This window comes from Diadema antillarum, unplaced genomic scaffold (assembly GCF_040938485.1).
Source record: "Diadema antillarum isolate AM-2024a unplaced genomic scaffold, OU_Dant_1.0 seq00000595_RagTag, whole genome shotgun sequence".
Lineage (NCBI taxonomy): Eukaryota > Metazoa > Echinodermata > Echinoidea > Diadematoida > Diadematidae > Diadema > Diadema antillarum.
In genome coordinates, this window is record NW_027271526.1 from 53,672 (window position 1) to 80,738 (window position 27,067).

The 27,067-nt window shown below is 37.2% G+C and overlaps 1 protein-coding gene across 1 annotated transcript in view; it reads right to left on the reverse strand.

Moving 5' to 3' along the window:
* Window positions 1-26,263, reverse strand: part of LOC139735728 (tubulin polyglutamylase TTLL5-like) — a gene marked incomplete at its 3' end in the record, with an annotated part of 73,451 nt that extends 47,188 nt beyond the window's left edge. Inside the window, exons 1-19 of the mRNA XM_071646474.1 lie at window positions 26,070-26,263; window positions 24,711-24,820; window positions 19,768-19,850; window positions 17,919-18,025; window positions 17,169-17,232; window positions 16,382-16,448; window positions 15,353-15,435; window positions 14,719-14,788; window positions 13,790-13,874; window positions 12,895-12,996; window positions 11,665-11,756; window positions 11,092-11,199; window positions 10,095-10,176; window positions 9,645-9,706; window positions 8,969-9,057; window positions 6,894-6,920; window positions 4,135-4,352; window positions 3,045-3,107; window positions 1,277-1,312 (exon numbers count right to left, since the gene is read on the reverse strand). Of these exons, the coding sequence (XP_071502575.1) occupies window positions 1,277-1,312; window positions 3,045-3,107; window positions 4,135-4,352; window positions 6,894-6,920; window positions 8,969-9,057; window positions 9,645-9,706; window positions 10,095-10,176; window positions 11,092-11,199; window positions 11,665-11,756; window positions 12,895-12,996; window positions 13,790-13,874; window positions 14,719-14,788; window positions 15,353-15,435; window positions 16,382-16,448; window positions 17,169-17,232; window positions 17,919-18,025; window positions 19,768-19,850; window positions 24,711-24,820; window positions 26,070-26,263 (1,742 nt within the window). The remainder of the gene's footprint in view (window positions 1-1,276; window positions 1,313-3,044; window positions 3,108-4,134; window positions 4,353-6,893; window positions 6,921-8,968; window positions 9,058-9,644; window positions 9,707-10,094; window positions 10,177-11,091; window positions 11,200-11,664; window positions 11,757-12,894; window positions 12,997-13,789; window positions 13,875-14,718; window positions 14,789-15,352; window positions 15,436-16,381; window positions 16,449-17,168; window positions 17,233-17,918; window positions 18,026-19,767; window positions 19,851-24,710; window positions 24,821-26,069) is intronic.
* Between the last annotated feature and the right edge of the window lie 804 nt (window positions 26,264-27,067).

Here is a 27,067-nt window from a genome sequence, read left to right on the forward strand (position 1 = left end):
CTTCTATACTATTGCAGAAGCTGCTAAATCAAACTTGCTCATTAATACATTTAACTCCAGAAGTCAATGGTGTTAAAACTGACATGAATACAGAAACTGTTTGTATTCTGTTAGACAGAAGTTTGTAACAGAGACCAAAAAGTTCAGAGGAGATAAAAACTCTGACATGCCATAGCATGCAAGAGCATGGGAATACACACAAGCTCGTTATAAAACTCAAAGTTAACGACAGGACATAACATTTAGCCATAACAATCAGGCACTCCCAGTCAGTACTACACGTAATTCCTAGACACTACCCAATACACCATAAACTTAGAAATTGGGTAAAGACTATCCCAACCATGATATGATTTCAATATGTCTGCCATTCCTTATACTTAACTTATGACAAGAATTGTGGCTCAAAAACATCGTTGCCTTCTCTAATCATTTCTCTCATGCTCAAAAAGGCAAAAAATTACTGTAAAAGTGGAAATTTTCATGGCGCGGAAAATTTCATGCATTTCGCACGAGAATAAAAGAAATGTGAATATTTTTACACGCCATATGTTCCACTCATAAATGTTTTGTGCTGCAGAACTAAAAACATGCTACATTCATCTCACCGGGCCGAGAGTGAAAAATAACCGCTTTTACAGTATTCATGAAGGTCTACTGTGCAAGCTACACTGTAGGCAGAGCCAGAAACTGCTTTCCACAGTATGGTTAATTTTGCTTATGAGCTTTCATTTCTTTCTACAGATGAACTTTACTGCACTTGTACAAATGATTGCTTTAAGAAACCAGAAAACTCTACAACAAAATTTGTGTGATTTGCTCAGTTGACTTTGACCAGTCAACATATTCATTATTGGTACTGCCATGTATGAAACCATACCACTTCTACATCCCTCCAAACTACAGAAAGAAATGTGTTCCCACCAAGCGCTATCTCCAAAAAGCAGAGGAAGGAAAAATAAAGAGATTAGAAATTTGCAGTAAAGAGCACGAACAATTCATTTGAACTTGAAGTTGACATCATGGCATATTGGCCTAACCATCATCAGTTTCCTGCTTCTCCAAGCAAATGAACTGCATGAGTTCTGTGCGGTTCTTTCCCTCTGCTTTGACTGAAACAGATTAGCATGAATGGGTTAAGAAAGAGCAAGGATTGTTTTCATTTCGCACGAAGGATTTAATGATGCCTGTCAACCCAAATATCAACAAGAGTCAGGTCATGCCAAAATGTTAATTAGGGATGAGTGGAAGACAGCTGCTCAAGAGGGTCGGTTACCTGTGTCTGGAATCAGAGGTCGTACCCTGACCTCCCCTGGGAAACGATAAGAAAAAATTGTGTGTCTTTTCAAAAGCAGAACTGAGATATCCATCAACAAATTGAAAGACATCATCATGGTGACATATTGGTTTGTCTGCATACCTTTGATTTAGCACTTTCAAGATGGCTGATCAGAAGTGAAATGTCTCCCACAAAAAAAAAAAAAAAAAATGAAATACGGAACCACGTCACCTGAGAATGTTATTTACGATCCACTTCAGATTCATTACCATTAACCACATTAATTTTGGTGAAAAAAAATTTGCCCGGTTGCAAATTTGCCAGAATATAAAGAGTTTGCAGAAAGTTGTAGAGTTTGTCATGCAAAGGCAACAAAAAATCTCAGAGGAGCTGAACTGAATGATTTCTGTATCAGCAAACTGCATCTAACACTGACATGAATCAAGATTCATAAACTGCTCACATTGAACAGAGCTCGACATAAATAAAAGGCACATTACAAAGAATTTAAGCATTACTTAAATAGAGATATAGTGCTCACAGCTCAGCAACCTAAAAAGAGCTGATTGTGTGTGTGTGTTAGAGTTTCACAGGTACCAAAATTTGAAATCACATCATCCTTGATATAGTGTACATGTGTGTTAATATGAAATAATACAGCAACAGTGCAGTATAAAACACAGAGCATTGTCGGTTTAAAACCAAAAGGATTTGAATTCCTGCACACTGACTTTATAAAGTACAGTGATTGAAAAAGCTAGAATTTTACGGCAGATTACTTTGGTTTCAAAAGTAATTGTCACCAGAAATATGTCAAAATATCAGCATAGTCAGAAATTCAAACATGGAGCACATTAATTATATTCATTACTCTCTGGTATAAACTAGCCACCACCATGAATGAAGCTTATCTTGTAACAAAATAATGATAGTAATTTCTGGCAGTTACTTTGCTGTGAAGCTTAGCTTATCTTTTTCAGAAACATGACTTTACAAAGTCTGCTGGTGATCACTCACTTGCCTATGAGTTTATAACTCGACAACACACGCACTGTGTGAGAAACAGCGCTAACAACGATATATAAATGCAGATTAGTGATGCTGTCAATTAATACATACAGTATATATGTATGCAAACATATAATCAAAGCAGAGGCAGACTCATTGAGGATAACAGATATAGCAGTTATAAACATTTGTGCATCAAACCAACGGAAAAGCTGTAAAATGAAACGAATGGGTACAGGGTGTTCATACACACAGAGGTTAGGACCCATACAGGGGCCGCAGAACTAGGGGGCGGGACTGCAGCCCCCTCCCCCACTGTTGTTTTTAGTGTGCAAAAAAAAAAATATATATATAGATATATATATATATAAGATGAAAAAAAAAAGATAAAAAAATCACAGCACCCATATTTTCTGAAGGGGGGGGGGGGGGGGGGGGGAGGAAGCCCCCCTACATTAAAAACCTTCCGCAGCCCCCATGCATATACTGTATATTACTTGCATACTATGCTGATTAAAGCAAAATAAAAGTAAAATACAAGATGAGGGAAACTCTCACAGGATGGAGCACAATTAAATCATCCTACCTGAAATAAAGGGTAAACGGTTTAGTTGCAAGAGGCAGCCAGAGGCTGTACTCAAAGAATATGAACCCAGCCCTCTCTTTATATATCTCAATATCCCGCGTCACACTCCAACTCATTATGCAGAGAAAGGGCAATGGGGAGGGAAATGATCAAATATTTGACAATGCTTACTTGTCTGAGAAGAGACGGGAGTGCAGCGTACTGTTGAAGGAGTTCCTGTTCTCCATGAACGACCTACGAGAATGTGAAATCAAAATGCGCACTGCAAACATGAGTTGTTGTTTCTCACACTTGATTTTGACAAATGGAAAAGTCTGCTGGAGTTTGTAGGAAATTTCATACATTACTCCACCCTTCTCAACAACACGATATCCTTCCAAAATGAACTGTCATCAAGACAAAATGCCTCAAAATATAAACATCAACAACAATCATAAGTAAGGCATCCTTTAGAACCAATCAAATCCCCCTCCCCCTTTAAAAAAAAATAAAAATGTGTTGAATAAATGCACACTAGATACGTCTGACTTGTATATCTTGGGTTCTTCCAAATTTCTAGCCCTTGGATAACACAAATTTTCAATGCCCAAGCCCCTCCTCTCACCATTCCACCATCATTGCCAAAAGAAGTAGACTAAACTCTTCTCTCATCTTTTATCAACTGAAAAGAGACAAATGTTTAATGACAATGTTGTCTAATAGCTCCCCCTGTCCAGTATACAAAAGAGGTCTCCTATTTGAATAAGCAGACATTGCAGATAAGATGTAGTCTTGTCCAAATATTTCCATGCAGTTTGCAACAAAAAAAACACAACTTACTAAAAGCAAAAGCAACACACAAGATAAAAGTTATGACATAGAAGAGCACCCCTCATAAATATCTTCCCACCCCTTTAAACAATCATGTACCCCCCCCCAAAAAAAAAATACCCCAAGTGTATGCATGCATAAGGAGATCTGAATATGAATACAGAATCATAACTAAGTGAGAGGTTTTCAAACTTTTAATCACCTTCCTCCTCCCCAACAAGATTAAAAAAAAAAATATCATGACTTTGTTCATCAAGAAATCATAAGTATGTGCACATATACACCCAGGTTATTACCCAAGACAGGTAAAAATCAGCTCTCATTTACTCTTATATCACAGTCATTATAGAATAAAAGCTCATGCTTTTTTCCTTCAAGTTTTTGACTATGATTGAGGCCCCTCCTAAAGTTAACAGATCACCCAGGGATGACGACAATGATGCCTTCTCACCCATATTTCTCCATGGAGTTGGGAGTGGGGAAGATCCTCATCCAGCCACCCCTGCGGGCGTGCTCTTCCTTGCTCTCCAGGATTATCTTGCGCTCCTCGACGGTCAGCCCCGAGCCGTCCTTCGAGCCCGCCGAGGAGTTTGCAGCGGCCGACTTCCTGCCGGAGCTCGGGCGTGACATCTTGCCGCCGACCGTCCCTGCCGAGTTTGGCCGCTGGCGCTGACGAGAATAAAGGGTGAGGGGAAAGTGGTGAAATGGTTCAGAACTGACCTTAGATGGATTCTAAGTTAGAGGAGTTGATAGTAACAACTTAGTAGCACTGCATCATTGATACTATATGGCAGTAAGGATTTTCTAGTCTTAGTGACAGCATAGGTGTGAAAAACCTGCACACATAAGCTTGACTACCAATAAAGGATCTTGCCTTCCCAATCACAAGTTCCAGAACTTCAGGTCTAAACTACTCAAAGGACAGACAAACTGGGCTTTACAAGGATTTTAAGATTCAAATGGTTTCATGATAACAAAGTATGACAGAGTATCAAATGATTTGATCTCTCAGTATTTTTCATTTCACAGTCTAGTAACAGAACATCACCATGATCGTGAAATACCATACAATGTATCTACACACATCCGCAACAAAAATATTACAGCTTCTTGAAACACTTTGCTAACTGTTGAAAAAAAAACAGTATGTGTCCTAAACAAAATGTACATTGTTTTGATTGCTCTCAAATATGAATTCAATTTATTCCTGGCAAGCCATCAATCTCACATTGTTTGCACATTGACAGATACACCATGCAGTCTGAAACAATGGCACCAGTCAAGTGCATCTGTGTGTGTGTGTGTGTGTGCGTGTGTGTGTAAACAGTAATCTTGTAGGAGATGTTTGCACTGTAAATAGAGTATTTGACAGAGAGACAATGGAACTGCCATGGCGTAACCAACCCATTGGGGATGTTAATCAGAAGTAATATCTCGGCAGGACTGGAAATTCTTACATAGCCCTGCTGAAACGATTATACTTCATCCATTAATAAAAGAAAGATAATGAAAATTGTATTTCTTTTTTTGTATATCAAGGCATATGCTTGAGAGCATATGAAGTATGATCCCACAAACAAATTTCTTTCAATACCCTCACACCATATCCACAATGATAAGTGAGATGTTTGTCCTGGCAAAAAGATAAGCAGCTCTACCATAGTCACATCAAGCTATTTCAATATATTGCATCTACCCAAATGGAACTTGACATAAGCTCAATCCCTTGTACAACTCTGGAATTGCATGCATTCATACCATAATTTGAATAGTGCTGAAAGCCCCACAAAAAAATAACAATAATTTGAAGAATCACACCGTGGCTGCCTATATATAATCACAAAGCTAAGTTTTGTCGTTATCCAATAAAAAGGGTGTAAAAACAAACAAGTTTGTTAATTCTTAACAGTGGGATTAGCAATAATGTGAAAAGGAAACACAAAAATCAAAATCAAAGACACAAAAGACAAAACTGACAAGAAGAATTGACCATTCTTTTCTTCCAAATCAAACCACTGCAACTTCATACAGTCTAACTATGGGTTAAAATCTGCTAAAAATTGCAGGGCTTAGCAAGTGATTTTTATGTTGAATCATTCCGTACCTTCCAAAGTGTTATTTATACAGATTAACCTTTGAAAGTAAAACCACAAATGACAGATAAAAATGAAGACAAACACAACCTCTAAGATTGATACTTTGCAAAGACATTGGCCCATATTCCTCAGTTAATGAATAAACACCACAGTCGAAATTCATTTTACTACTTATTTAGACTCTTGTCAAAACTAAGACCTGCTCCATAGATAAAGCAGCTCTGTTACTCCAAATAAACCCATTTCCTACCAAACTCTGAAATTGCCTTAGACTCAATATGAGCCTCACAATAACCTTGGAGGCAATGGATTAAAGGTTGTTAATATGCGAACGCACAAAATTTTGCACAGTTAAAGAATGATGTGTCCAATCAATGTATATGAGATATTATGGTCATGCACAAAACTAAACCCCATGGCACCTAATACACTCCTCCTTTTATACCAAGATTAACGGTTGGATTTTTTTTTTTTTTTGGGGGGGGGGGTGGGGGGAGGGCCCAAATAAATTCACTGGAAATCTACAGTATGGTTTCCTCCTCCACTTATATAACGAAGTTTCCCGTTCTATTCTTCTCAGGAAAGGTCTGAATGACGTACTTCTACATGTACAATATACTTGCTTATGAAAAGAATCTTAATTTTCAGGGTTGCAATAGGGACACACAAACTTTGAGCTCTGTTTAAACATCTACACCACGATCATAACTCACACACATAGAAAGAATTCTTGAAAACTGAAAAATTTAATTTGTTGACAAATACTTCCCTTACATCGAATCCCTATGAGTTCATGGCTTGAGTGTGAATCAAGCAAACTTTAAGTGTAAGTGCCAAATGTCTCCCACACTGAAATGAGTTACTAATCATGCATGAAATTGCCGTCACCAAAGTACAATTACTATTTTCACTATGTATACTAAGTCAAAAGTGAAGAGAGAGAGAAAAAAAAGAAAATCCCAAAGCCCATAAAAGTATTCAAAATGACCCAAATCACAACTCCACACCCGAGGGAAAACTAATAACGTGACAGACCCGAAGTCCCCCCCAAAAATATTGCCATGAGCAATCACTCGAGCACTTCTAACATCTACGGCTCTACTGCTACACTCACCAGAAAGGCGGAGCCAATGCGCTCCTTCTTTTGTGTGGAATGAAGGGGGGATGGAGAAATCAGGAGACGGAATGGCGACGTTCAAAAATGAATTCATGCAGTGGGAGAAGGTAACATGCAGACCATGGTTGACAGAAAATAAAAAAAACAAAAAACAAAAAGGGATGCATTTGAGACAACAAACCAAACACACGGTAGAGCACAGGGGAATGAAAATGTGCTCCCCTCAAGAAATCAAAACAAAATCAAAACATGCAAATTTGCCCCACACGGGGAACCTAACCACACATCCTGCTCTTTCTGGATAGGAATCTGTCTGTATTTTGTGAAAGTGCAGTGACACTTGGTTGGATTGGAATGTTAGAATTAGTCTCATGCTCAGGCTTCAGATGGTGAGATCACAGAGTATCTGGTGCAGCTGGCATCAAGGAAAGCCTTAGCCCTGTGTCATTACAGACTTATTAGTACTGTAAAACGAGGAATGTTCGCGTGCATTTTAATTTCGCGAATTTCGCGCGAGCCAAAATTCGCGAAATTAAGATGCGCACGAAAGTTCATGTCTACACTGTATGCATTGAATATTCGAGGCAACTCGCGAAAATTTCATGCTGCAAAAAAGGCCGTTGGCTCCAATTCACGAAAATTTCATGCCGCGAAAATATTGCGTATTACAGTATATAACAGGACTGCTTTCATACTAATTCACAGTAGTACAGATATGATGTCAACAGCCAATCAGCTTTAAGGATTTCTACACGATGTCATGTTTGTTACAATCAGTATGATATATATTTTTTGTTTCTAGTGCAATGACAAGTCTTTCATACGACAGGGCCAAATTTAGAAGGGAGTATAGGTTGCATTCAGTCAGTTATTAGCGACAAATAAAAACAATCATATCTTTGCTGCTATCAACAACATGTGCCATGCAAATTAGAGAGCACAAATGAAGGAAGAAATGCAGTAATCTGTGTAAATTGTGAAAGATCAAATTGTATATCGTCGTTGGGGTGACAAGACCTTGTATCTGCATTTTTGGTGAAAATGACTTTTTTGGATTAAGGGTTAAATAATGGGATAAGTGATGTCCTGTCCAAATCCCAAGTGTCTTACTTCAAAAATGAAGCCACCACAGCATGTCAAAGGAAAGGATTTCCCATTCGCGATAGTGCTTTGGCCGCCATGTTTTTTGGCTCTCCTGAACATTTGACATTTTGCAGATATGAGGTCTTGTCACCCCAGCGACGATATGCTTCTTGGTATGTGCCAATGATAGCACATACTATCATTGATAAAGCAGGCTCCCACTCAGTTGGGACCGTTATGGAGATATTTTGTTTGATGAAGAAAGAAAACTGCAGCCCCATTCTTCAACCATGATAAAAATTCCTCAGTGCAGCTGACACACAAAAATTCTTAAGCACTTAAAAAAATTTCATCTGAAATGTGTCATAGCAAACACATAAAACCTGAAAACATTAATACTTTCTTCGCACTGACCTCAAACAAAATCAAAGTCTTGTTATTAAAATCAACATATCTATCTGGGGGTAACAATTGATTGATTTTCTTTTTTTAAAGAAACCACATTCTATATCCATGTTTGTAAAAGTATGATTGGACAATCATTAAACACTTAAAAAAGTTACTTGATGGGCTCTCATAAATGCATAAGTAGAAAGATTTAAAACATATAAAACTATGAAATCCAAAACATTTGAAATTACAAATGGCAATCAATATCTTATATCTTTTTTTTTTTTCATTTCATAGAATTAGACAATTGTAATGCCACTCTTACCTACAATAAGATCGCATCAGTCACATTGATGTAGGTTTATCGTTTCCCTTTCATAAAAATGAAAAATCTAACGTTGAAAGTGAAGATATAACACAGTGATTCAAACAGTGCATGCCCAGTATTGACAAAATATGTTAATGATCATGGGGCTTTACAAATTTAAAAATGAAAACAAAAAGCAAAGGAAGCAACTGTGAAGTGACAGGGAGAATGTGCGATGAACAGTGAGAGTGGTGAAATTTTGGAAGAGACATTGTGCCATGCAAATATCCACCTGCTGCCTGAGGGTGCTGGATGCTGCCAGGTCCTGGTTCCGCCTGCTCTGCTGCACTCGCCTCATCACTGGATCCTGAACCGCAAAGCCTGTTAACACACAAACACACAAAGAGATGGACACCATTGAACCATAGATGAGGTGAATATGAATAAAATGCATCGCGAGTATTTGAATACAATGCAATGCTGAAATAAATCTATGGTGACTATTATGTACATTGACTGCTTTAGAATTAACATGTCATTTAGTGCTTGAAATAAAAGTATGATTGTTTGAAATTATCAGTTTTATACCGCTTTTGAATGTGTTTTGTATACAAATTGTGATGAAGGTTACGTTTCTTTAAAGAGAGAAGTAATACGAGGAAATATAACACTGGCACCTCACTGGATTTAAGAAACAGAATCACCTCTCCCATATTTATCTGTACAATCAGCCAGCAATCATTTTTTAACTTTTCTTTTCCTTTTGTCAAATGCCACTACAAACTCTTTGTTGAGTATTACAGTTTCTGTGTCCTGCACACAGTAACAATTCTGCCAAATTTGCAATTGTGTTAAACAAGACACACAAAAAAAGTAACAAAACCTGCAGCATACTTTATAAAAATGAAAGAGAGAAAATGTTCTCTTCATACATATTACGTGAAGATTTAGGAAAAACTGTTTTTTACCTGTTAGACTGAACAGATCTCCACACATGTTGGACTTGATCTTCAAATCAATTGGAGCATCACTGTGAGTTGAGAAAAATGCAAAATATGACCTCTTTGCAAAATCATACACTCATGATAGAACACAGACATACAAGCACAAACTTTTTAGGCACAAAATTCAGATTTACTAACAAATTTTTTGATTACACATCACATAGTGATCTGCATTTCAATTAAGATTTACTCAACAGCGTACACTCTGTCCACAAAATGAGTGCAAGGATATATTTCATTCAGATATTGCAATTCAAAGTGCAGACATATGTTTGTATTGTGACATATCATTAACTCATAAACTTTAAACTATAACTGATGTGTTTCACTCACGAAATGAATAAAGTATCACTATGCTCTTGATAAAAGGAATCAGTTGTAGAGGGCAATTATCTTAAAATCTCGGGAACTTACCAAGCAAGAGATGGTGAGAGGTTGACCTCCAGGACCCACGGTTTGAGGTTGGCATCAACCAGGATGTCAAACCCATACAGCTCTACAAAAGAAGCAAGAAAACAATGAGGATGTCAGAAGAAATAACTGCTGGGGCATGTATTCCCATGGATGCCTTATCTAGAGCACCATGGTTTCTGGCATAGAGAAATTACAATTAGCTCAGTAGAAAACTGTGAAATGATCTCCTGTAATGCATGTTTGTTATCAAACCTTAGTAGGGCCAACCAAATGTGGTGAGATCCTAATCTCTTTGGTATGACTATTCAAGCAGAACACTTTGGATTTACAACAACCTTACAAACAAAGGTGTCACCAAACAATCCTATCACAATCACATTATATACATCACACGACACAAGTGTGAGCAAAATTTTGAGCAATAAATTTTGCTTGTAAATCTAGTTTGCCTTCTGAATTTCTTATGTAATTGTGAGTTGCATGAGTCTGAAAGAAACGCCTGAAAAATTGTACTAGTCCGACATATCCATATCCAGTAAGCCATTTTTCTGGCATACACTAAGTATTGTTTACATGCAAAAAATTTGCCTTTGACCAAATCATTGCACAATGTTGCCATCATTAAATAATGTGGGCAAATTAATGGACTCTGCAAACCACAAAGAGACTAGAATTTGCTAAAAAGTCCTGTAATAAAATGTTTATTACCAAACTTTAGTATGGCATTAAAGCATTTGTGTTACTCCCAACTCCACCAAAATCATTTCTTGGTAGATGATAAATTGGCACCAATAACCCAGCACTGTACCCATTTTCACACAATACATCTTGCTGACATGCAATAATTTGGGCATATGTAGCACAGATGAGTGTAGCATACACCATAGGTAACAAACACTGAGCAAGTGGCGTCTTGGAGGAAAGTTATCTTTCACTCCCATGGGAAACACGTAAGTGCGGGACTGACGTCCAACCTTGCTGGCCTGGTCAAACATACCGAAGCAGTTGCCCCTGAAGGGGACAAACATCTTGCACGCAGTGGCAACAGGAAGTTCAGCGCAGATGATTGTCTTATTGATCACGTCTTCTATCCTCGACAGTAGAACTGTAGGGGGGAAGGTGATCGAAAAATAAGTTTGAAAGTTAGTTATATCCCTTACCCTAACATGTAAATCATATTTCTTCAAGACAAGTTTGCCCACATTTGGCTTCACACAAGTCCAATATGGCGGGGAAAAAAAAATATTATGCATAAACATTTGACTACAAGAAACATAAGCTTTGCACATACAATGTACCTAATCATTTTGAATTAGATTACTAATATTAATGTGAAAATAATAGATTTTTGCATTGCAGCGATGTTTTGAAAATGTGACATGCCTGCATATTCTATCTCCCCATAATTTCATGAGGGAATGTGTTGATAGTACTTTGATGCGTTTCTGGCACAATATGGCTGATTATTGCGAGGGCAAATTAAGGGAGCGAAGGCACTAGCTGAGAGAAACATATTATGTATAAAAGAGAAATATATGTCTGCATGAAATATTTTCATTACATCACTTACGTCTAACGTCTTTGCCTTGCTTCTTGAGGTACCTGAACATCGCTCCCAGACTCCACTTGTTGCCGTAGTCCTCAATGTCGCCATCGTCACACCTGTAATCAGAGAAAAGATTTCCAAATGATTCCCAAGTTAGATTCCATAGCTCACTTCATACATGTCTTGATAGAGTGCTGCTGAGCTATGCCAGTAGGTCAAATACTGTGGGAGTACTGTGGTACAGTGGACAAGACTCTCGACTCTCAAAAGGAGGCCCTGAGTTCAAATCCCACCAAGTGCCTATGTCTTTTGAAAAGATGTATTTTAACTCACAATGCCCTTCTTACCCACGGTATATAAATGGGGACCTGACAATGCAAGGGTAATAATCTTGGCATCTGATTCTGACCCGAGAGTTGTGACCTACTGACTCCAAATATGATCTGTATAGCATGGTAAGGTCATTCTCAAATTTCTTTAGTTTCTGGTAACCAATGAAACAAATATCAATAATGGTTAACTGACAGACATAAGGACTACCCAAAGATAAGATTTCTTGGGCATCACCACTTTGCTACGGCATAAAACATCAATAGGCTTAGGGGCCATTCACAATTATCAACATTTTCACAAGCGTACAAACTGTACGCTGGGGGGGGGGGGGGGGGGGAGAGGGGGTCAGCACCCGGCGCACGCTTTCCAATTTCGAAAAATGTCGACACAAACTGAAAAAAGGCAGATCAAGCAAGAACTGAACACAGTGAAAATAATGCAAAAAAAAAATCAACATTTTTCTTCGTACACTTTAATGGGGGGGGGGGGGGTCTTAAAAAGTGCATGGTTTGTACATTTGTGAAAATGTTGATAATTGTGAATGACCCCTTACATGTGTAACACAAATATGGGGATAATGGACTCATATAATAAAGCTTTTCAAATTATTACAAAATTATGTATCAGAATTCTGGTTATTGCAAAGACAAGTTTTCTTCATCAAATTCATTAGTGACTTGAAGGAACCAGTTTGCAAGATTTGATCAAATCAAGTGCATTTTTAAGTCTATTCACACCACTGAGTGTATTTTTTTTTAAAGTTATTATGCTTAAAAAAGATGATAGAGCTTGTTTGAACAGTGATGCTATTTAATATTTGCTCTATATAAATTTACCCCCCTGAATCTACTTTGACCTTTATAGATCTGAGGGACAGAAGAATAGGAATGGTGTATCAGGTGTAACAGAATTAGAACTTACTTGACATAGTCGGTGCTCTTCTTGTTCACGCTGTAGTTAGTCAGATGCATACAGGTGTTCTTGATCGTCTTGTTGTTTTGTTGGTATTGCACGGTAGCGAATCTGATAGCGTAGAGAGAAAGAGATAGTGTAAAACAACAACACTGAGAAGGAATAGAAATATTCTGCTGTTACTTGCCTACCCTTCTCCTGAACCTTTTTGTTTTTTCCCTGCAGAAACAGCTGAATAACAAAGCAAGTATTATAAGTATTGTGAGTAGTAACAATATACTTTTGAAAAAACCTACAGAACAGAATGCAAAATGAAGAAGATCGTGGCAAACTTGGGTGAAAGAGAAATGTACATGTAAAAGTAAATAAAGGTACAAAATTAAATCAATTCACCTAGACTTACTGTTTTAATTCAGAGAATGGTTTCACGTCCGATCCTGGACGCTTCATCAGCTCGTCTCATTCGATGGCGGGAAGGCGTCGTTGCCAATCGGTGCAGACGCACTACCGACGTTCTTGTTTGCCTTCCCGCCATCAAATCAGACGAGCTGATAAAGCGTCCAGGATCGGACGTGAAACCGTTCTCGGAATTAAAACAGTAAGTTCAGATGAATTGATTTAATTTTGTACCTTTATTGATCGTTACCTGGATGAATCAGAACTTACACCATTTGATGTCCAAGTAAAATATTTTCTGCCCTAAAGTACCCCAATCGACAATGATACACCACAGGGACTTTTGTGTAGTCCCTTCTTTCTTTCCTATTACTGGCTGCAGACTTTTTACTAGTTTGAGGGTTGGTATTAGTTTATACTGTTTGCTTATTTTTACTCTATGCAGCAGTGTGCTAAGAGCAGCATGGGTGGGGCTGCCATATGAAAGCAGAGAAGAAATGTGACATACCTGGTTAGGCCCTCCTCGTAGAGATAGATGCGAAGCGGGTCGTATGATGTCACGGCAACGTATAACCTCAGGTCAAACTTGAAGCCTACATCAAGCAAGAGCAAATAAAAAGTGACCAGATTAGACAGCTAAAGAATGCACTACTACTGATCAAAAGAGCTGGGGAAAAAAAAAAAACACCCACTGTTCAAGTGTTGTGATGTAAGCAAGAAGAGTTGATTTGAGGCAATTTCTTTCACCTTTTTGATGAGTATTTTGTGAACACAATATTGTGACACTATGTGTAAACGTACAGGTTATGGCAAGTTCAGTTTTTTTTTTCAACACGCTTAATTCTGTCCTACATTTTATTTGAAAATGAGAAACTCAAACATTTCAAAATATCTCTAATTCAAAATATTTTTTCTGCATGCATTAGCCTGTAAAAATCGCATGCTGAGGTGCCTACGTTATGAAGATTTATTATAACACACATTTGCAAATGTGGAAATCAGCAAACTCCTGCCATGAGCAAATGCAAAATTGAATGTAAAGTTTCATAGAGCATTTCTTTTGATTTCACTGTAGTTGGTAAAAATACAGTTTGGACTCTACAAAGACAAGTTATCATCTGTTTCAACCATAATTTGCTACAAACTCCTTAAAACCTTAAAGACACATACAATTGTATTATGAAATTGAACTTCCCCCACATAATCCTTCACAGACTACATTGCAAATACGTAAAGATATATTCAACTGTATACTGAAATAGAACCATAACCATACAATCACTCAGAGGCGAAATACAAAACATCACAGAGCCACTACTCTCTGAGAACTGCCACCTCTGATAATGTACTTCAGGAGAAAAATGATCTCCTTCATGAGAAAAGGATGTATTTTCTGGTTTTCTTCTTGTTGAGTTGAATATTTGATGAGTTACTTACCGTCTATGAGCAGTGGGTTGTTCAGGTAGCGGCACACTACATAGGCAGCATCGAGTGGAACGTTTTGGGGCTGTGTGTACAAAAATGATGGTTAGGAATTAAACTTTCAACTCTTACTGTACCATTGATGACATCAAATGTCTAAAAGAAAAATAATATATGTATTCCACAATGGCAGTATTTTCATTTGAAGTGCATCATCATAAAGGACCTAAGCAAACTACTCAGATGATTACCTCAGCCCAGAATGCATTCATGAACAATGATTATTTTTCATCCTTTACAAATTGGTGAATTATTGATAAAAAGAATTCATATTCTACACAAGACAAAATCAACATGAAGAGTGTACATCTCAAAATATTTGTGCCAATGAGGTGAAAAACTCAGTAGAATGACAGTACAGTTGATGGCATGGTAAGTCATTGTAACACATGACATTTGTAAGTCTGGGAAAGTTAGGGGCAAAAATACAAAAATATATCCAGTGACATTAAGTAACAACTGCACACCACTTCTAGCAGTACTTGGTATTAGTAGATATTTACCCCTTTATAAAAAATATTTTTAAAAAAATCACTCATCTCATAATTATTATTCAAAAAAACAGAGATCAAAGAAAGATCTGACTTACACTGTTGATGAGAAATATCCCCCTCCCCCTGGAGGAGGCTACAGGCTTGACAATCCAAGTACCTCGCTCCTTATTATGGGCAGCTAGCAGGACAGATTAAACAAAGATGACAATCATGGGCAATACATGCAATAAAACATTATGATAACCTACCCTAAGAAGTCAACAACAACAACAACAACAACAACAACAACAACAACAACAACAACAACAACAACAACAACAACAACAACAACAACAACAACAACAACAACAACAACAACATCATCATCAACAACAACATCATCATCATCATCAACAACAGCAGCAGCAGCAGCACAGCAGCAGCAGCAGCAGTAGCAGCAAAAGCAACAAAACAACAACAACATCCTTTTAACATGATTGGCAAACGGCTACACATACTCTTGGGGCACCATTTGAAAACAAACTTCGCAACATTTTTCCCGTTCATCTAAAATAGTATTGACAGGGAAATCATAAGACTCACTCATCAAGGTAACAAGGTAACATTTAAACAGATATCAAATGAAATACTGGTTATTACATTTCAAATCACACACTCTTTCTCCTAAAAGCACACACACAACAGAAGCAAATGCAAATTCACAATAAGCAATTCCATTTGCCAATGATCTCTGCTGGCACCTTTAAGTATCTGCAAGTCTACAAATGAAAGATATTTCTTACCACTGGTTAATAAAATCCACATTTTCTTTTTTAAAAGCATAAGTGTTTTGATGACAGCAAACAGAAAAAACAAACAACTGTACTGCTTGCATTTTGAATGTCTTTCAGTCTAACTTTATTTTCAATCTATTGCGGGAGAGGTCGATTGCTTGAATATTTCTTTTAAAAAAAGTGTCTTGTGACTGAAAAGAGAAAAGCAAGAAGTAAGAGTATACAAATGCACTACTACAGGTATCCACATAACATAAGAATAATTGTTCAAAGAGTAGGACATTTATTGCAGTAGAAATAAATTTCTCAACTGGACAATACTAGTGTGAAACATCTACATGGGTAACTTACCAACCAAGTCATCATACTCAGATGGTGTACAGTAGGTCTGTGGCAAGAAATCAAAATGGCGAGCACCCTGGGGGAAAAAACAACAAAAACATGGAATATAATTTTGATCCCATTGAACTGATTGCTAATTCTGATGCTGATTTCATATCCTGTCTTCTACTTGCTTATCTGTCTGTCTCTATGTATGCATTAATGTCCCTTTCTTTCAATCTAATAACCTATTTCGTTTTGTTTTGCATTAAAATGAACATGAAATACAATTGCACAAAGAGCAAAGCAACCCCTTTTGAGAGACAAATACTTAGCATTTTCTTTAAAAGGGAACATAAAATAGTAGAAGAGCCTATCCTGTTTCAAATCACCCTAAAGCAAATTGTGTTAACAATGCCACAACAAACGCCTTGCTGCTTGTGAAAGTGATGACATTTGACAGATTATAAAAGATCTAGCAATTATCATATGGAAAGTGTCTGACACAAAAAGATAAATTGAATCACATACAATGCTGTATTAGAATAGTTATGAATACTTGAATTGAAATCAATTTTATGAATGACTTAAATGAAGACTCAATTATTGACGGTATAAACAATTTAATAATTTTTTTCCCCCTGATCAAGCTGTTTTCACAACATCTAGAATTGCTTGATAGGAAAATCACAAATGTAGTCTAGTGATCCATCAGATAGTACAGTAAACTACACAAATCAACCTTTGACATATTTTTTCTGATCAGACAGATACTATTTGCTATCTGGTCGACCACCGTCAACACACAAAGTCTTACCCTGGCATGCTGCATTCGTTGGAAGTTCTTGTACAATCTGTCTTTTCTTGTGATTTCATATGACCTGGTGGGAGGGAAGAAATAGGGAGATGTCATACCATAGGGCTGCACACTAACCTATTTTTTCCACTGGTCCGATCCGTCTGTCAGACCAGTAGGTACCTAGTTTTTCCATGTTTTACTGGTCCATTTGCGAAAAAGTTACTGGTCTGACGGTGATTTTTACTGGTCATGGGCCGTCGGACCGGTGCCAGTGTGCAGCATTGCATACCATGAATCACTTTACTTGCATTTTGCTGCAACAATTTAACAGCTTTCATGAACAAAAGTAATACCATTGGTGCACATTGAATGAAACTGAAATGGAACATTACAGTTTATTCATGAGGCCTCAATACACTTGTTGTTATATCTTAAAATCTTTTATTTAGCATTAATGTTTAAGTTGGTTACTTTCTATTCATGATTTCTAATCATTGAATTCTTTCACAATTTATCTATTCACTTTACTATTTGGTCATATTATTGATATTTTCTTATTCTTGTTCTGAGCGATCAACTGTTGGGTTTCATCGCGCGGTTGATCTAGCATACAACAAACCTGCTGTTAATCTCATGTGAAATTACACTCAGTCTCCTTTCAAACACTAAAGATGGCTGCGTTAGACACTGGGCATCAAAGCCAATAAGTGTGGTTGATGATGTAACAGTGCAGTGTAAGAGGATTGCTTCGTGTGGTGGAGCCATTACCTTGGAAAATGGTTGATCTTCTGAAAGTCAGTGAAACTCCTCAGCGTGTAGGGTTTGACGTGTGACCCGATCCACATCAGGTTGAAGTCAGAGCTGTTTGGGTGCACCTATGACGACCGATGGTAGAAGAACGTAAGGAAGATGAAACAGATAAGGCATAGACTATACATATTACTCTCATTTGCAACATCGTCAACTTCAATTTTACCCTGAATATGGCAACTCAATGAAAATAATTAACAAAATATCTTAATGCCCCAAAGCATTAAAAATTTTCTTGCATAATTATGCATTGTGAGTCTTGATAATAATCAATAAAGAGCAAAGCCAATAGATGTAAAATCATCAGGTGATTTTGTGCTGAGAGATCCCTTTGCCCCACCCCCCTTTCCATACCGAGCTAGTTGAAGAATTTTGTGGAGACTACCTACACACTGCATTTTTCTCATACATCGAACTTACCTCACCCTTTTATTCAACTGATCTTAAAGAATGTAATCTTCTTTAAAAAAGGATGAGATGAAATATACAAGGGAGAAGAATGTTTACCAACAATCTTTCTTTTAACCCGTTGAGGACAAGTCCCGAGTATACTCGGGCAGGTGTCAATGGGAAATGCGTGATGTAGCAAAATCAAACTGTCCTCAACGGGTTAATTGGCATGCAACTTCTGTTCAGAGTGTGCAGGTAGATATGTGGTACTACAGTGATAAATTCAACTGCAGAGAAAATTCATGGAAGCATGCCATGTTTTTCTAACAGCTATGTCAGAGAAAAACATTTGCACTGCTTTTATTTCTGTTTCTTACATCATAAATTCAAATGCACCAACACATGGAGCTTCTATGTCTTTCATCATTATTGTGACCCTGCATCACAAAACCAACAAAAAGTCGCCAGACATGGATTTTTTTAAGGACAGATTCTGAAAGAGCAGACTCTGAGCTTTAAAATGATGTATTACTCAATTCAAATGGACTCCCCTAACCTACCTACAATTTGTAAATACTGGAAAGAAAGCACACACTCTGGAAAAGTGTGAATTGAGAAAAGAGGCTCTGAAGTACAGGGTCTATTCAATTGCTTTATCTTTACCAAGCTGTGCTAGCTGTGTAATTAAAGGGACAAAGCACAGGATACAAACCACTGGAGCAACAACAATGAAGGGGATTATCAAATTAAGCATGTTCTATTAACACATTCTGTTCATGATTAATGCCAACTCTCAAGGCAGTAGCCTTATCCTTTCAAAAGTTATCAGACTTGAAAGTGATGAGTGTGCAAAGGATTTCAAGAAATGAAAAGGGGCCTCTAAGACATACCTGATCATTCTACTCTTCTCCCAAAAAGGGTTGTAGAAAAACTGCTGAAAACACACTTTACCATTTATGCTATGATCCCAAACTAAAGAAAAATGTAGAAGAAGGATAGCTCTTTCAGAAAATATGAAAAACTCAAGATTGACTCGATTGACCCTTTTCACCTTTTTTGAGTTCTCACATAAAATCAAGGGATGCAACTTTTTGTTGGTTTTGTGATGCATGGTCACAATTTTTAAACAACAGGAGCAAACAAGGAAAAGAAATCATCATACAAGGTACAGCTGCTGATGTTATACTTACAAACTATGTTCAGAAGAAAAAGTGAATTGACATGGTGCATCTTGTGCACTGTATTTCAATTTAGTTCCCTGCAGTTTACAGCCTTTTTTTACTACCCTAATAAAGTCAATTTTACAGGCTGCCAGTACCAAACAATCTCCATTAGGCTACACAGCACAGTCAAGGTATACACGATCAGCACGGGCCTAAAGTGGGTTGGTAGTTGCCACGGCAACTGACAGTCTTACCTCATGGAAGCCATGTTTGTGAAGCAGCTGCCTAATGACCCGACAATCTGTCCGCACTATCTTGTAGGCAAGGTGATTCTTTTCTGGAGGGGCACAGAAGGAAAACAAACAAAGAAAAACATTGAGGATGTAAATAATACATTAATCATCAACCAAGCTGTTGCTTCAATAATAACAAGTTGTATCATTCTCTATCTGTACATCAGCCATTTTGTAAAAGCATTGAAAAATATAGCCACTATATGTATCAACATCCCAATTCAACATAGCTTCGGAATACCGTACAAACCACTTCTTTATTTGAAATTACTCACTGCAAATTGTAATCTTGTTAAGAGCGTATAGGCATAAGTAACAATATCAGGAAATACTCATAAAACAAATGTTAGCCAAAGGAATACAGGGCACAAGTGGTAGAGATTGAAAGTGACAGATTACATTTCATAAGAGGTACATACACGTGTAGGACTACTATAAATATATGGTTTAATTGCCTTTACTCTCTTGTTGCAGATGCTTCTGAGACAACTTTTTCATTCTTGTTATGAACTGACATTGGCAAGAATGCAATGTATTTGATGGCTTGGAAAGTAATTTGTAGATGGGCATACAACTTTTGAGGGTTCTCTTTCATTCTTTATGTTGCAACATGACCCCACATTTTTTTTTTTTTTTTTTTTGGGGGGGGGGGGGGAAATTTATGTAAAAAAAAAAAAAAAAAACATTTTCAGGCCACTTAACACCTTTCTCATGCTAGTTGAGGCAGAACAACAAAATCCTTAATGTTTCACCACTGGGTTACACATTTACACAGCATCTAACGGTACATTACACTAAGCCCAAAACTCATTTTGATAACAAGCTTGGCAGCTTATTCACCTATGCATACAACTCCCCCTCCCCCCCCCCCCCCCCCCCCCCCACACACACACACACACCTCATACCCATTAAGCAAGAATGGTTCATCAAAGGATATGGCCTAAAATCAGTATAGATTAATCAAACAAAGGAATGCCTTTAAGTTCTCCCAAACAAAGGACGCCTCTGTTCAAATGGGAGAGCGGGGTAACAGGTAAATACCAGAAACAGGCAGGTAGCCACCCCAATGTCAATAAACGCTCTGGTGATCAGAGGAACTTCATTGATCCTGTTTGAAGCCTTTTGTCAAAATTCCCTCCACTCGGGGGTTACGCAGAGACAGTTTCGATGGCTGCCACTTGTTGTGACACAAGTGGGTGCCACACTTGGGTTTGACATTTAGTAAGTCTGTCAGGTATCATGTCTACACTGTAGTTTTGGAAAGAGACCTTTCAAAAGGTTGCCTCTCAAGTTCGTTTTGATTCACAAATGATACTACATCAAGATTGTTTTACACTGCCTTTTTTTTTTCTTCCTTTTTTCCCCTTTATTCTCCTTGTAATTTCTTGATTTCTTTCTGTTTCATGTGATTAGTTTACAGTTATGCTAATATGTTATGAATCTTGAAAATCAGTTAAAAAAACAAAAATTAAAAAGTTTGCCTATGCATACAATAAAAAAAAAAATTACATCACATTTATGTGCAATAAATGGGAATATTTTTATAGTTTTGATGGCTGCTATTTGTTGTGACACATTTAGTAGATTTGTCAGTAGCACTTGTTAAACAAGAAAGATATGTTTCAAAGGGTTGCCTCTACAATGTATATTTGTTTGGATTCACAAAGATTACACCACATTTACACTGTATGTGCAATAAATGTGGGTATTTTTCATTAAAGGACAAGTCCACCTTCATATACATAAGGATTGAGAGAATACAGCAATATTAGTAGAACACATCAGTGAAAGTTTGAGGAAAATTGGACAATCCGTTCAAAAGTTACGAATATTTTAAGTATCTGCGCAGTCACTGCTGGAAGAGAAGACTACTACAGTGTATGATGTCACATGTGTACAACTATATAAGGAAAATAAAAAGAGAATTTCACAAAACTTTACTTTTTTAATAAAGTGCACAGTTCTTCGACTTGCTACTGACGTATGTTAAAGGTGATATTATTCCCCCTGCCTTCTGAAAGAGAGAAGTCGAGTGTTCTTTTGTTGTGCGATAAAAATGGAAATATGTTGAATTTTCTTTATTCTTTCTTTATATCGTTGTACTCATGTGACATCACAAGCTATAGTAGTCTTTTCATCCAGCCGTGACTGAGCAGAAACTTCAAAAAATCATAACTTTTTAACGGATTGTCCGATTTTGCTCAAACTCTCACTGATGTGTTCTACTAATATTGCTGCATTCACTCAACCCACATGTCTATGAAGGTGAACTTGTCCTTTAACAGATAAAGTCAAGCTTTTCTTTGATCTCATGATTCCTAAGAGTGTGATGATGATGGAAGCTGTTGACACTAAAACAGAGTACTTCTTGTAAGTATTGAACAATTATTACAATCATATCACAGAATACATCATATTTGGGCTTATTAAAAGAGATATCAAAATTATCAAAATTGAGTTAAGAAAGCAATCTTATAATAAATTGTAGCCCTACTGACATGGAATTATAGTTGTGCCATTTGCAGATTATGATACACATCCGATCTTACGCAGACTTTGTGCTTCACAACTATTGTGACGACAAAGCTAAAAAAATTGAAAAGAAAACAAAAACCATGACTTCCTCCCCCCTTCTTCAACAAACGTACTACAAAAAGACGTGCTAACACAAGCAAGACTTTCATATTTCACTCAAGCCACAAATAATCCATGTATAGTGTATGCCCTTTATGCTGTATGACAGCATAAAGGGCACACATGGATTTAAAGGTAACCTTGAAGTGAATCAAATCTCTCGGGGCATGCTGACAGTATTTAGCTTTTCAAGTGAGTGCTTGGGACTTTTCAATTTTGATTCATGAATACTCAAGACACTTCAACTGGCTTAGAAACATTACCACAACATATGGCAGCAACTTATTAATCATCATGGCAAAAAACAACAAACAAACAAACAATAAAAAACATACAAACACTGTAACAATGCAAAACAAACAAACCATACATCACAAAATTACATATATGTATTTACACGTGTAGGCCTCTACACGATGCCTTTGATCCTTCCGCGCCAAGACAGCCCTCCATCCCCAACTTGGTCAATAGACAAAGAAACAGTGATCAATGGTATTTCGCCTCGTCCATGAGCCGACTCAATCATGTCAAATCAATTATTTATTGACTACAGTGAGGATGTGGAGGGCTGTGTACAGCAGGGTAGGCAATAATACTGGTTAAGTCATTGTTAAAGCAGTAGTGACTACAGAGGGTGCACATACTACAAATTATATGTGGCACTGAATGAGAGCAGATGCATACACACCGTAAGTGAATGTGTAAGGATTTATATTGAAGCAGAGATAAGCCCAGTCCTCTTTACAAAACGTCTTTAATACAGCTGTTGTTATTTATTATATTGTCGGCCTTATGCCAAAAGGGCACCAATAGTGTACAAAGTCTATGGTGTTAAGGGCCTTTTGGCATAAGGCCGATGATATTATGTCTTAATAGTCGAGCACTTTCGATCTAGTAAGATTTACACAATCTGTTTGATAGTTTTCCTCCTTTTTTTCTTCTCTTTCTCTTCCTGCCCTAATTGTTTTCTATATTGATCCTGTGCCATTTTATATTTTGTAAAGTCATAATTAGAATCAGTGAATGCTTAATCTCTCTCCACTCAAAATAAAGTATGATGGTGTTCCCTATGTTTCTTATTTTCATATGTGAATGAACCTCAAACTTTTGTTATGGTCTGGTGTTGATAACACCTGATTTCAAAAAAACATACTGTATACGCTGAATATTTCGCGAGGTTTTTATTTTCGCGAATTTCGCGAGTCGAATGCTATTTGTGAAATTAAAGACACGCGAAATATTGACTCTGAACTCGATGTGAATATTACGTACTCATACATTTCTCTGTTCAGTACAGGACTCCATGATCGCGAATTTAACCACTCGCGAAATCGTTGGGAATTCCCCATTCGCGAAAATTTAGACTCGCGAAATATATGGAGTATACAGTATGATTTGAATTGAATTAATACAGCTTACAGATACACACGCAGTCCATGAAACATCCTTGTGAACGAAAATTTCTTCATCTACTTTGTAGGTTTAGCAATAACCAAGTATGCACCAATGGATATCTACAAACTATTGATTCAATATGCATAAATGTTTGCTATCAATCTATGGGTAGAAAAGTGCTGAAAAAAAGAGAGAAAAGACTATGCATTCAAATGGTATTCCAAGTTGAGGTACCGGTAAAGCACTTGTTAGCAATAGCCCACTACACAACCCCCTAGGGAAACACACTGAAAATGGATAAGGTGGTTTCTAAAAGATGTCTTTGTGTAAATTCTTTTCAATGCAGACAATACAAACTGCTGGAGGCTGTGCACCTCATATCAAATGATACGTGCACACATGACGAAGACTATATCGAATTGTTAATATCAGAGTGAATAACCTTCTGCAAGTTGCATTTATCAAGACTTACCATGAACAAAAGATGGATTTGACACAAGCTATGCTATATCACCCGGCAATGTGGAAATGCAGAAAATAGTTCTAGGGCAATTAACTCCTGCATAATCATTCCAGACCCTTCCCCTTCCCCTAATCCTAATCCTAACCCTAACCCAAACTCCAACCCTAAACCTAACCCTAATCTTTACTCTAACCTTATTACTAACCAGTATTTAGCTGGGGGGTAATTGTCCTGGGGGGAGGGGGTAATTGCCCTGATATGGCAGAAAACATCACTCCAAATTTAACAAAACCACTAACTTACAAAACACTATACCACTTACAAATCGACTGTTTAAACATGAAGCTCAATATATATTGTGTGCAGTTCAGCTGTAAAGTGGATTTATAAATCTTCACACTCCGTACATACCTCCTGTGGCATACAGCCTCTTCACCTTCACGAAGTTGCACTCGGGCCTGAAAATGAGGACAGGTACGGTCTTCTTGGGTCCACACCACACGACGTTCTCATATTTCTCACTGTTACACACAAAAAGGAAGAGATAACAAAGGTACAGTAAGAGTGAAAACATGATATAACCAGTGTATGTATACAAGTGTACATGTATACGTACATGTATTTGCACATTCCCCATACGATGATAATAGTTTGTGTTTTGATTGAATGTTTAGCTTCATATAACTTTTTTTTTTTTTTTTTTTAGTATCCATTCGATATATGTAATGTAATTTGTTTATCTGTTGTCAAGATGTGTCCATGATGAATGTGTGACAAAACCAGTTTTCCATACCATGTTGTTATACTAGTACATATCTTAGAAAAATAAAGAAATGAAATGAAGTGATGCCAAGAACCATATTACATTGGTATTTTGTAGAGAGAGATCAAAATTTTTTTTTCATACAGCTTATGTAATATTGTATACGCCATATATTTAGTGCCATCTGTCTAATTTTTGTGTGACTAGGTACTTCCCAACAATTCAGCGAGTAGTAAATTTGTCATCTTGGAGTGAAAGGAAAAAAATGTACACATGCACATCACATTCATGTCAGCATCAGAGTTTGGATTTTTGTGTATTGTTAAATTCACAAAAAGTACCCAACCTGTGAAAATAAGAACCCTGTGAAATATATGGCATATACAGCAGACACCAATAACTTTTCAAAAACATCACTATATAAAAATTGAATTGCCACTCCGACAACACACACATTTATTGAACAGATTAACTTTGTCTATAAAGCTACTGGGTATCTTAATCACCCATTTTAGACTACCAGTAGTCCATAGTTTACTTGGTTGATGGCCAATGACAATTGCGTATGCAATATTTCTGTTATTTTAGTTTCTTACCAGATATAGTAACAGCATAATTAATACCACATGAATGGCAAACATGGACTTTGTGAAAAACAATCTCTGTTGGAGCAAATAATGGCATATTTAGACATCATTTAATCTCAATGGATTGCCTACTTGAATCAGAATTACTCTGAACTGAATATGTCAAATCATAATGCAAGGGTTCTGAGCAGCAACAAAATCTTATCTTCTTTCCTTTGTTATCACACATATGATAAAAAAAAAAAATACAAGATAAATAGAAAAATAAAGAAGTATTATACATATATGTGCTCACAGACCGTAACTTGGACATCTACTGCCAAACATTTCTTGTCCTTTTTTTTCTTTGTCAATACACTGTAGCTCATACTAAATTTCTGTAGCAATTGTGAATTATTCATGTCCATCCTGTCCCCATACCTTGATCTTCGATCATCATCGTCATCATCATCACTCTCTTCGCTGTCGTCATCCTGGTCGTTGCTTGCATTGTCATCATTTGAGGAGTGTCCACTGTCGTAAGAGTCGCGGTCCTTGTCATCAGAGTCGCTACTCCCACACGTGACGTCGGAGTCGTAATCATCATCGTTGTCAGACGATACACTGGAAGCCATGTTGGGACTCAGTGCAGGCTCATAGCTGAAATCTCGATAATCCAAGCCTATTGAATGGTAAATGATAATATAATGGAATATAGCTTATTAGCATGTTAATGTACAGTGAAGTCTGCATTATACACATGACATTCCGTTACTGGCGCAGCATTTCTGGTCAGCATAACTGGTCAGTTCTGTCATTTGCATTGATTGAGCACTTAGCCACCTATCCTGTTACACTCTGGTCAATAGGGACTGGGAAATTAAAATGTTACAAAGTGGTACATCGTAAGTACAATGTGGTACCCATACTGTATCTACATTGCAACACCAACTAATGTTCTGCATCTATATTGATTATTGGCTTTCGTATAGAGTATGTTCATCTTAAGACACAAAAAGGTATCGGTTTCAGCATAATTTGCCTACAGAAGAATAACAAATTTGTGGAATGCTAAAGTTTCAAACATTCTCATTAAACAGTGGCAATAGGAACAATTATATACTGTATATTTTGCATCAAAAATTTATCCCTGAGTGAATGGCTGAAGGACTATGATTGTGACTACACAAGCATACAAGAGAATACTTAACTATTTCAAAATGTTGGCACATTTGACACTCCATTTTAGAAAAATGATGCCACTTTTTCATGACAACATTTTCCATATTGTGGTACATTATCTGAGTCTCAGATTCTAGGAAGTGATGTCACAGCTGTACATGCGATGAACAATCAACTCCCCCAAAACATGGCAGTCATACCAAGGAGGTATGAAGAGCTCAAATGCCTGCCACAGGCATCTCTTGTCATGTTATAGC